Genomic DNA, 12,458 nt, shown 5'->3' with positions numbered 1-12,458 from the left:
AAATAGGATTTAAGATTAAAAAAAATGGGTGGTTCAATCTTAAATCCATTTTTTGGAAACATGAATTGACCAAATCCCCTTTGGAAATTTGCCAAGGGATTCTTCATTCAATTTCGAGCATTTTGACATATTATGGGCCTCAAACGGACATTCCTATCAAAAGTTATACCCGGTTGAAGTTAAAAAAAGTTTTTCCATAAAAAAGCATTTCGCCAGTACGAATGGCGGGACCCGTCATGTGGACAACAACTCGCCAACTCCACTGGCGAGTCCACCAGGTGTCGCCACGTGCCCAACTCGCCAACTCCATTAGCAAGTCCCCTCCAGAAACAGACCCCCCTAGGAAAAAGTTTCAAAACAGCCCCCTTTTGGGAATAAGTTTCTAAAAGGGGCCTAGTTGGGTCAATTTGCCGCAGTCTGAGATGACATTATATTTTCATTAAATTAAAATTAAAAAAATAAAAGATTTTTAATTAAATTAAAATTAAAAAAAAATAGAAGATTAGGATTCATCTGTAAGTTTAACCCCTATAGGCCCCTCCTTCCCTGAGGAACAACACAAAGCAATCAAACCCAAATGGACTAAAGGAAACAGAATGTTCAGAAAAACAAGATGCTACTTGGAGGAAGGAAACAGAATGTTCAGAAAGACTTGTAAAGAAGCGTCGATTTTTAAGAACTTTGGAAAATGGTAGAAGACTGAGGAAGGGTTTCAATAAGAAGTTGATAAAAGCCAAAATCGTTTCAAGAAAGGTCAGAGTTAAAGGGTGAAAGAAACTGCAGAAAAATCACAGTTTGCAAGGTAAAATCGAGAGTGAACGTGTTCTTTGGGGGGTTTGGTAATGCGCTCTCTCGTTCTGACCTGTGCAAAATCGAGAGAAACTGCAATCAGTGTTTGCCACTACTTTGTGCAGATCAATTCCTAGAGCCTCTCGTCCTATGTCGTCTTGTGCTACTGCTTGTTCACGCACCCTGACATTGCAAGCATCCGTGCGTCCACGTGCTTCAACACCTCAAACAGAAGGTTGTTGTGGAAACACACCAGCCCCTCCACGCGCTCCATGTCATCATTGTTTTCCACTGCCTTTGCCTTCTTTTTCATCTTCCTGTTCTTTACGTCGTCACTGATCGCTAATGGTGACAATGGACACTTCATCGTTGAGATCATTGAATGTGAATGCAAGCACCCTTTTGTCGTTTGGGTTTGGCGGTGGTAGAAAGTTTGGTTCTTGACTTGTGACACTGGTGGTTGTTCCTACTGTGAAGAAGAAGAACGATGTTGTTTTACTTTTTTTTTTAAAAAAAAATTCTATGTGTAATTTTAGTTAGACAAAAATTACACGTGACATCGCATCACACGGGACATACCTACATGTTCGATTAACGGTCATATAAGTAATTAATGAATTTCGATTAATGACAAAGACATCGGACAAAGCTTTTAAAATATTAGTGATCTAATTTGAAATTTTTTTTTATTAGGAATCAAACGAAAAAGTCAGATATATATCGGGGCTAAAAACATATTTAAGCAAAATAAAAAATAAAAAGAGGTGATAATAATTCATTCCTAGATGTATATATTTGCATAGAGAAAATCTTAACTGTTGTGTAGTTATATAGTTGCACGTCATGATCAATAAGGCTGAGGCTTCATCATACTTCGACTAATTATAAAGTAGAAATGCCGTGCTAAATGGATGGATGATTATTTGATTTAAAAGCGTCTATGGCCCGAAATGCCGGCTAGCTGTTCGAATAAATCATATTCCTCACTTTGATTCCAAATCCAAGTCCATCTTTCTTTTCTGTTTGTGACGCAGTTCGGACTTCAGAATTCAGACTTCAGACAGCTCTATGCTTTGCTTGTTATAATCCGTTGAACTTTATCTCCTTTTCAACACTCTCAATATTATTCTTCTTCTTTGCTTAATGAGAGTGCAATTTCACTTTTCAATTCTAATTTTGTACCCAATACAATATTATTAATTCTGAGTTTACCCCTTTTTAATATCAATTTGAGTTATTTGATATTTTAACCTTTTAGAAAATCCTAATGAAATTAAACTATGTTGACCAAGGAATTTCCAACACTTATACATTATCTTTAACCAGTTTGAGTTAAACCCCTTATACCTATACATATTTGTTAAAATACTAAGTTCACAAAGTTAACATTTTATATCCTTAATCAATTAGATACATAACTAAATACTAACCACATGTTGATTATATAGAAATAGTTATTCATCATGAGAGAATACTTGATTATTTATATTGTGAGAAATGAAAATTATAAATCTAGATAATACATTCATATATAAATTATCAATATTAAAATAAAATATTACCATCAATATATGATTGTATAGTTTAAATTTATAACTCTCATTTTTATAAAAAAATAAAATAAAAATAAATTATAGCTCTCATTTCTAACATTAATAATCAATTATTCTCACAAGAGTCTCTCTCTTCCTATATATACCATTAATAATTTTATATATAATATGATTTTTATCAATCTAACTGTAGAATTATAATTATATATTACTTTTATTGTATATTTTTAAGTCAAATTTGTCAAATGATTCTCAAATATTCTAGTATATTTTTAAATACATCAGTTTTAATGTATATAAATAAGGTATCAAATAGTTTTAGATTATCACTAAATGTGTGGATTAAAATTACTCTCTCAACAAAATTAATAAACATTAATAAATTGTATTTCTTTCACCATCACTTTATTCTAGAACTAACTTTAATTAAAGATATTTTAGTGAAACAAATAATTAATACTAGAGACATTTTAAATTAGACCTTATAACAAGGATGAAATCATATTTTTTTAATTTGGATTTTATTATAAGGATCAAAGGAGCACCAAATTAATTTTGGTGTACATAAATGGAATATGAATTAATTTTATATTTTACAAAATTTTGTAGATGATTTATGCGAAAGAAATTTTTCAGAATGAATCCAAGTACTTAACCATAGATACATTCCAAGGGTTTAAAAGTATTTGGATCATAAAGTAAATAAAAGTGAAAGGCTAAACATTTGTTGTTAATGTACTTATAGCATATATTTGTTGAAGTGTTTATTATAGGAAACCTCTTATAAAGTCTACCTATAAGAGAGTGAAGTGGGGCTGCTTCTTGGAGTTAAGAACTTGACTCCCAAAGCTCTCGTGAAAAGGATACGTGATAGGTCTTATCAAATGTGCTACTAATCCATTCAACGACAAGTGTAAATTATGCACATTTGTTATAATAATTATTTAGTTCAAAGCTTGTCTACCATAATATTTGGGATGACTAAAATTCATGATTTACTAAATTAATGTTGAAAATGGTGGGGGAGTGTGAGAAATTTTCAAAATTAATGAAAAGTCATGTAGTTTCATGAAATTATGTGTCTATATTTATATAAAAATATACGTATGAATAGGTGTGACTCTTTGAAAAGATTAAATCTTTACATTAAAAGACATGAAATAGTTTATAAACATAACCAATTTACATGCAGAAAAAACAATTTATATAGACTTCACCAATCCTTTTCATTAGAATCGCTTCCTTTCTTTCCTTATGCATAAAGAAAATTAAGGAAATCATTATTTTGTAAACTACCATTGACGATATGCTTCATGTGGGTGTGCAAACCATTTCAAGAAACTCCATTATATCTAAAAAAGATTTGCCAATACACCTTATTGCATCTAATTTCTATAGCAATTAGTAGGGACAAATTCAACAAAAAAGATTAGTATTTTATATAAGTCTAGGAGAATTATACCTTTTTTGTTGTTAAACCCAAGCCTAATATTAATTTCATTTTTGAGAATTCCATCCTATTCCAAATAAATTTCGGTCAACATCCCCTTTTATTATAGAAAAAATAATCCAGAATGTGAAAATACATTATGGATTACCCTTTTTCGTAATAAAAGGTGTTTGCAATATTTTTTTTGGAGATGTATAAAGTTTTAACCTTCATTTTTACTTCTTTCTTTTGCTCTGTTGGACTGTTGGTTTTGAGCCCAAAAGCCATTCAAGATTAGGTGGAATCATCCAATGGCCATTAAGGCATCAACATTTCTTTGATGAGCACTGTTATTGGCACGCTCTTAATTCCTATTAGCACGCCCTTTCTTTAGTTCAATTTGTTTACAAAAATATTGCTCATGAAAGTGCATTTCTGTTTATTTTCACAGCATAAAATAGAAATATATTTCTGTTTCGTATAAATTATTTTTAAGAATTAATCAAATTAATGGTAGTATAATTTATTTTCTAATTGAAATTAAATTTATTACAATAAAATTTACCTTTTTTAATTGTAATCAAAATAAGTATCGTATGAATTATATTTTGTAATTGAATTTAAATAAATTACGACGACAAATACTATTTATAATAATGATAAAATTAATTATTACAGAAATTATTGGACTACGTTAGAATACCATAATCAAGGATGTTGCTTCCTGCACCTTGAACCTTCAATTATTGCTTCTTGCACTCTAATACATTCTAGAAAGCCCAATTCAGAATGTAATTTTACATTTAAGATTAGGCTTTACGGAGTACAGTGAGTGTAAAAAAAATAAAATAATTGGAAGTGAAGAATGTTTAGCCCATATTCAATTTTAAAGGACCTTTTCCCTCTTTTGATGGCCCAAACATGTTGAGCTAGTTGGCCTACTCAGATAAGACTTAATAAAAACTGCAACAAAACTTTTATTATTATTATTATTATTAAAAATAGTCATAATTATAACATGAGCAACCAGGTAAAAATATCCAGAATAAGCTGCATTATGTATTATATTATGTGAATAGTGGAGAATTGCTTCATGCACCTCCATAATTTTGAATATCTCCAAATTGTCTTTCTCTTATTATAACTTCCTTTTTACGATTCTTGGTCGTTTCTCCTTTGTGGACGCACTCTTGAAGTGCAAAAGGCATGGTTCACATATGTTTTCGGCGAAGTGGGGATTTTTTTTCCTGAAAAGGTGAACGGTGCACAAAAAGGTTCAAGAATGGGAAAGCTATAAATTATAGAGCACTTGGAATGCATGACCTACTCCTTTATAAACTAATGTCTCAACCCTTTTCCCTGCTTTAGCCATAGTGTTCGAGAAATCCAAGTTCCTATATCTCTCAGTAAATCCATTTCTGAAACACACACCATAGTGGATGGAAGCCTCAAACTCTCAACTTGATCGTGCCATGTGCAAGAGGGTTGCATGTATGGTTGGCCACTCATGCAGGGTAGACCCAAAGACAAGTGAGGCCTAAAACAAATTTTAAGAAAAATATTTTATTTTAAATAAGAAAATTATATATTGAACCTTTTGTCAACTTATGTGATATTTTTTCTAATAAATGTGACATTTTTGAGGTTGCTGGATCTCAAGGCATGGTTTTGAGGTTCAGCTGCTCTGGTGGTGTACCAGAAGGAGCATGGGAAAAAAAGGGCAAAGTGAAGCGAAATTTGGCGATATTCAAAATAGTGGGGGTGCAGGAAGTAATTTATGAGGTGCAAGAATCACCCTCCGATTTGTGGTGCAATTTAGTTACTTTGGTTGTTGAGGGTGCCTGCAATTATTTTGGGCTATATCGATACATGTGGAACAACGTAAATATTAAATAACCCATCCTTACACTCATTAAACATAATTTGTTTTTCAAGTCTATTATCCTTCCCGAATTGTTCTCTCTATTCGCATGGCTGGCATCGCATAATTAATCAAATAAAAGAGGTGGATCTTCTTTAATTAGGTAGCCAAGCATTCTTACCACATTGCTCCACTTGTGCCTTTGCTAAGAACTCCTTATGTACCAACACGACAACACCATTTAGTTTCACCACACAAAGGCGTAAACCACTAATGCAGAGACCTACAAACAAGGCATCTTTTCGGCACATATAATTTTTTATTTCAATATTCCACTGTTTGATTTATGAAAGCCACCTCAGCAGTATGCACTAGCAGGTAAATTACTCTAAAAAAGAAAGGTTATTGGTTCCACTTTCTACAAAGGAGATTGGAGGAGGATTTGCAAAATATTACATTGCATATACTCTCAATCGAAGATATATTGTAATCTTTACCAATTGAAATTTTATGACACCAACCCATCTATCCCATTTTCAAAAATTACAAAAATAATATACAACCTCAAATAACCATAGACTTTCAAATCTCTAAGCTATCTAAGAAACTAAAATGGTTCTATGCAAGGTATAAACCTATACTAGAGTAAAATTCCTTCTTTCTTTACACTAAGATTTTATCACTACTCCCAAGAAACAAGCACATGGATTAGAAGAAAATATGAGAGACCCATATAACCAATGTCACCAACTATGATCTATCCCCTCTTCAATGTCTTATTTAGGCCACAAAGTCTGGTAGCAATTGTGCAGCAAACCTCTTCGGGTTCTGCATGTTGATACTCTCAAATGCTGCTGAATTGTGAGAATTGGAATTGTTCAAGGCACCAAACTGGTTTGGTTCACCAATGTCCAACCCTCTTCCAAGTTGAATGTTTTGGTTTGGGAGAAAACTTTGGTGTGTTCCTGACAATGTGTCACAATGAGGAAGACCAAGAGTGAGGGAAACTCCATTCTTACCTGAAAACCTTGGTGTGAATTGCTCAGCATCAAACCTACCAATTTCCTCAATAGGGTATTGTCCAAAGCCACTAATGAAGTTTGTTTGGTTCCCCATGAAGGAGTAGCTATCCCTATTATTCTGCCTCTCGTGATCCATTGAGAGTTGTTGCTCATTGTTTGCTTCATTGGCTTTCACATCCATGTTGATTGAAGGGACACGGTTTGGAGAGTGAAGAATTTCATGGTTCCTTGGTTTTTTAGGACTTCCTTGTGTGATTCCATCAAGTTCTGATGACCCCATGAAACTGAATCCTGATTGGTTCTTAACACTTCCCCCTATAGGTGATATTGATGGTGGAGAAGTTGGAAGAATTGGAGTGTTCTGGCTTTGTTTGGAAACATCTTGTTTGGAATTGAAACTTTTGGATTCAATTTCAGAGGAAGTACGTTTCTCTTGTGGACTTGTGGTTTTTGTAGCAGGATCTTCACCACTCTTGCTTGATTTCTCCTCAGAACCATTTAGTTCATGCTCTTTCATCTCCTCCAAGTACATTTCCTCCACCATTGGCTTCCAAAGCCGAACTCTAGCATTAATGAACCAATTTGAAACCTGTTCCATTACCAATATTCGTTGTTAGCATGACCAATATCATAACCAGGATTGCAAACAAGTTCTAATAAATTTTTGACAATAATGAAGAGTGTATTACATAGGGTGAGAGAACCACTTGCACATTCCTCATGCTTTAATGTAACTAGAAATGTTAACAAAATTTTCCTGAGTTTTACATTTTCTTTTTATCCGTGAAAATCTAAGACAATGTCAAAAAATTCACAACAACTCACGCATTCTTGGTCAACCAATTGAATTAGATTCCTCTTAACAAGTTTTTCTTTATTTAATGAATCTTATTATTTTTTAATTTTAATCAATACTTATATAGGAAAAAGTGTTAAAAGATAAATCATTACATGATTCAGGATCATCCTAGTTTCAATTAATCTTCATGTGATATCTAATTGAATCTCATCATTCACTTTTTTTTTTAAATTGAAAGTTTTGGTTATATGCCATGTATAAATTAATTGAGACCATATTCACTGACAATATTGAACTATGAAATAATTTCTTTAATTGGATAGAAGGAGTATGCTAAATTATATTGCCATTACTCACGGTAACTATACTCAAAAGACAGAACAATTATTAAGTAGTAGCTAGTAGTGGTGTTACCTGGCTCCTGGTAAGCCCTGTTTGTTTAGCAAGCATGTGCTTGTCTGAGTCCTTGGGGTAACTGAAAAAACCAAAACCAAACTCAAGTCATTTCAACACAAAGAACCTTCAAATTACAAAATCAAAATTTCCAAAAAAGATGAGATTTTGGGTATCCTTACGGATGAAGAAAGTGTTCAAAGAGCCAAGCACGCAGAACAGAAACCGATCTCTCTGGCAATCCTCTCTGGGGTCTCCAAGCATTGTGATGGATCATTCCCAGTTGCTGAATAGCCCTCTGTTGCCTTAGATGATGGTCCACATATTTGAGCCTAGATCCTTCAATTTTAGCACCAAAACAATCCTCTTCTCCCAAACTCTTGTTTGCAGCTCTGATTTGCCCCGTTATTGCATCCTTCAAACACCGAAATTGCTTCGAAATTGTTTGCAGTGCAAGCGCAGTGTACGTTCTTGCTGAGCCTATTCCAGCAGCTTGCTCAAATGAGGATATCACTATCTTCATCTGGTTGTGGTACTGCCTGTACCTTTGCTCCACCTTCAATCCCCAAAAGAAAATTAAGAAAATTACAAATCAAGAAACAAAATAATGCTACTACAAAGTAAGAATATATTATGAAAGTATTTAAGATAAGATAAAAATGACCTTTGTTTCAATAATCATTATCCCATTATTAAACTCTTGATCACCATTGGAATTTTTTGGATTTAAAACTAATGAATCCACAATAATTAGATGAATCTTGTGCACTAATACAAAAATTAATGTGTGATATACATCAATTACCAACATTTCACCCAATAACTCAAATAATAAATTATTGATCTAATGATATTGAATTTGGTTCTTTAAGGAAGTTCTTGGATTTGAGTTTTGAGGGTGAAAAAAAATGTAATCAAGATAAAAAAATTTAATAAAAATGATTAATCAATTTTTTTTAAAAAAAATAGTCATCAACAAAATTAATTAATACTTCACATCAATATCATGGGTTAAAAATCAAAATTATATATAATTTCTAATGCATGCAGCAGGTAAAGAAACACACTCTTCATATTTATTTATCCACTTATAATTTTTTTTTACCGAAATTTATGCACTTATTACTTAAAAATAGAATAGATTTACTTTTTTTTTTACAGCAATAGAATACATTTACTTATGAAAATATTTATATGCAGTTTTATAAGTGTTTTTGGCACTATTGTATAATTAGAATTGAAGATTCACTTTAAGAATTTATATTGACATCTCATAGAAATCTATATTCCACAAATTATTGAGACGAAACTCTGACTATAATTAAAAAACAGTACCATAAAATCTATTTGTTCATTTATTTATGCACTTATAAATCAAATACAGAAGAAATAAAAAAGATTACCTCATCAAGCATGTTGATTAGCTTTGCTTTCTTTATCTGAATTTCTTGTCTCTCCGTAGTTGACAACTCAGAGCTACGTTTCCCACTTCCCTCTCCACCAACGGAACCGTCGCCACTAGCGGCGGTTGATGATTCTCCAACAACCTTAGTTTTTTCGAAGTTCAGCTTCTTCGCGTGTTCAACCCTAATTCCGCCGTTAACATTAACAACCTCATCCAGAAGCTCCTGCGTGGCCTTCAAGTACTTGGAGCTTAACAGCACGCTCTGAATCCCCGCCACGCCGCCGCCGTTGGAGGCCCCGGAAGCCGAGGACGGTGACGCGCGCATGTGGTCCCCGTGCAGACTCAGCGACAGCCCCTGGGTGGCGCGTGGGGCCTCACGCGCCGCCGCGTTGTGCTCAATTGTGTTCCAGAGGTTATACTGCATGCGCGGCAGGAAGCCATGCAGGGCGGAGACGTCGTGGTGCATGGACGCCGGCGGCTCATGCGCGGCGGCCGAGAGTGGGACACCGACAAATTGCTGCGTGTGGGGGGGCGGCGCGTGGGGGAGACTTTGTAGGGAGGCGTTTCCGGCGGCGGAGTTGAGGAATACGAGGTTTCCGCCGTGCGGTGGTGGCGGCGTGTCAGAGTATTGGACATACCCGGGGTTCATTAGTACGAGGGTTTGAAGGCCGTCAGCACCAGCTTGAATTTCCGAGTTACTATGAAAATATGTCGCCATCGGAGAAAATCTTTCTTTTGCTTTTGTTACTAGTTCACACTGAAAAATGAAAACTTAGCATAAGTTAGTGTTATGCTTTCATAGTTTACAATCACATCCGGAAAGAAACAAAAAAAATGAAAAAAAAAATCAAAATATGCCCCATAATAATAATAATAATAATTTTCGCAAAACACATCCCAACACAACATAAAACAAAACATGCTCACAAAGAAATAATCAACAATTTAAAATACAGTATGCGACTGTAATTTTGACCGCAACATAAAAATTCTATTATCGCATCAATTTGATAAATCTGTACTATTTTCTCGTAATAAAAAAGATTGTGACTGTGACTGTAATTTGAAACCTTAAAATATAACTCATTCCTACATAGGTAAATTAACATTCAAGACTTTTTGTGGTAGGTGTACCTTGCAGTGTTGCGAATCTGGTTTGGAGAGTGATTTTTGGATCAACCCATCAAACAATTCTCGATAATTGAAACTAATTTTCTAGTCTTCTTCACACAAAGATCCTGAGAAAGTGAAGGAGGAAAGAAACAATGAATTATGGAAGAAAAAAGCTAAACACACTTGATATTTTAAGGTATGTTAATTTATTCGTTCCAAATTAACTAAGGTATAGATGAAATTGGTTTCGGCTATGTCCATACTCTTTTTATGTCATAGTCAAAAACTTGGAAAATGAAAGAGAGGAGGAGGAGGGGGAGGAAATGAAAGGGGTGAAGTGAAATACTTAAAGGCTTTTTTTATAAAGAGAAGAGATTTGGTGAGAGAGAGAGAGAGAGAGAGAGAGAAAAGGGTTAAGGAGAAATGTAGATAGAGATTTGATTATTATTTATATAAAGAAAAAATTAATGATATAGTAGGTAGTAGTAGTAAGTAGTACCTGGTGTGATGGAAATTAGAGTGTGCACGTGGTTCATGATCTTCTCTGCTGCACTACCACTACTACTGCAAAGGAAAGAAGAATTTTTTTTCGATTACAATGACCCGAAACCTATGAGAAGCAGATTTGGGACAGAGAGAAAGAGACACAGACAAGGAGGTACACGCACACATAGTCTCACCCACCAAAGCAAAAATAATAAACAGTTATGGCTAAAGAGAAGTAAACATCAGTAACACATATATATATGCATCAAATTACCCACCTGTCACCGCATGTGTGTGAATTGTGATCTATGTTTTCTATGTATCTTTGGGATTATTATTGTATCACTTGCAAGAGGGAAAGCTCTGTGTCAGACTCAAATCTCCCCTGCAATTCCATCCAAACTGAAAGTGGAATTAAAAGGAGTTAAAGAGAGAGAGATGGGGTTAAAAAGACTTGAGGGAAAAAAGATACCCATCTTTATTATTCATCTCATTATCCACTCATCTATTGATATTTTTCTCAAAAAGAAAAAACTTTTTTTTAAAAAAAATGAAATTTAATTCTGGGCAGCAAGGGTTGGTTATTATTATCAAAACCACTGAAGTGAACATGTTCATGTTATTATCTCTTTTTCTTTCTGTAGTAGCCTTTTATCGGGAGAAGTACCTGCGAACAGATCAAAACAGGGGAATTTCTATTGATTTGACCCACTCTTTTCAAATCATCTAACATACACCCCTTGATGAGCAGCAAGGAACTTTTGAAGGTGTAGAGAGAGAAAAAATGAGAAACATAATTGGGATAAGAAAAGAAATCTAGATGCATGAAATAAAATATGTGTATATAATGAAAAAAAAAATGAAAACAACAGGTACAAAAAGTCACGACCAGTTGAAAAACGAGGAAACGTCTTCTTCTACAATGCTTAATTAATTATTTGTTTGTTTAATAGTGATAATATATAATAATAATAAAAAATTGAAAAGGAGGAGGATGATGATGGACAACCAGCGGGTGGAGGGATCCAATTGCTCATTTCTCCATTAAATATCTTCTTGTCGTTTTCACAATTTTCCAATATTTTTTCTTTTTTCTTTTTCAGCTTATGTGTATATTTTTTGTGGTTGGATTCCTGAGTTTGAAGATAAAGCAATTAAATTGTCAAGGAACACAAAACCAACTACCATAACACCTACTTTAATGCTTTAAAAGCTGAAAAACATACATGTATTTGTCCTAGCTATTTTCCAGAAATATTCTTAAGCAAATTTACTGGCAATGAATGTCTCCAAATTTTTTTATCTATATTATTATTATTATTTTACCTTAACTCTCCTAATCATCAAAGGAAAAAAATTTTGACAAATCTAAAGTTCGACCAAAAATTAAGTAAAATTTAATTAAGAATTATTTTTGCAAAAAATCATAATATCAAAATATTTAACCATAATTTTAACACATTAATTATTTGTGCTCAATCACTTGATTATATTATTATTATTATTATTATTATTATTATTATTATTATTATTATTATTATTATGATGTGAATTTGTAAATTCAGCGTATTATTGAGAGAGAAAGGGAAAACTAAAGGAGGTGATTAG

The 12,458-nt window shown here is 33.4% G+C and overlaps 1 protein-coding gene across 4 annotated transcripts; it reads right to left on the bottom strand.

Moving 5' to 3' along the window:
• Positions 1-6,096: 6,096 nt before the first annotated feature.
• Positions 6,097-11,687, bottom strand: LOC100791773 (BEL1-like homeodomain protein 1). Of its 4 annotated transcripts, none has more exons than XM_003535767.4 (8): positions 11,518-11,687; positions 11,129-11,252; positions 10,864-10,925; positions 10,386-10,489; positions 9,250-10,008; positions 8,029-8,402; positions 7,868-7,928; positions 6,097-7,243 (listed from the first exon to the last, which is right to left on the bottom strand). In XM_003535767.4, exons 5-8 carry the CDS (start codon positions 9,967-9,969, stop codon positions 6,413-6,415), a joined length of 1,986 nt encoding a protein of 661 aa, XP_003535815.1. In that variant the 5' UTR covers positions 9,970-10,008; positions 10,386-10,489; positions 10,864-10,925; positions 11,129-11,252; positions 11,518-11,687; the 3' UTR covers positions 6,097-6,412. The 4 variants fall into 4 exon arrangements, with proteins under 4 accessions (XP_003535815.1, XP_006588872.1, XP_040861987.1 ...); XM_006588809.3 differs by having other exon boundaries at positions 10,864-10,928; positions 11,518-11,684; XM_041006053.1 differs by lacking the exon at positions 11,518-11,687 and adding an exon at positions 11,323-11,466 and having other exon boundaries at positions 10,864-10,928.
• Positions 11,688-12,458: the final 771 nt, after the last annotated feature.

This window comes from Glycine max, chromosome 10 (assembly GCF_000004515.6).
Source record: "Glycine max cultivar Williams 82 chromosome 10, Glycine_max_v4.0, whole genome shotgun sequence".
Lineage (NCBI taxonomy): Eukaryota > Viridiplantae > Streptophyta > Magnoliopsida > Fabales > Fabaceae > Glycine > Glycine max.
Note: the sequence above shows the minus strand (reverse complement) of the source record. Positions and strands in the feature narration are given on the sequence as shown.

Excerpts from the sequence above, each read along its gene's own strand:
- LOC100791773 (XM_003535767.4), bottom strand. The coding sequence starts at position 9,969 with ATGGCGACATATTTTCATAGTAACTCGGAAATTCAAGCTGGTGCTGAC. Across the intron at positions 8,403-9,249 it reads TAATCAACATGCTTGATGAG|GTGGAGCAAAGGTACAGGCA; the intron begins GTAATCTTTTTT and ends TGGGGATTGAAG. Across the intron at positions 7,244-7,867 it reads CAGGGCTTACCAGGAGCCAG|GTTTCAAATTGGTTCATTAA; the intron begins GTAACACCACTA and ends GTAATGGAACAG.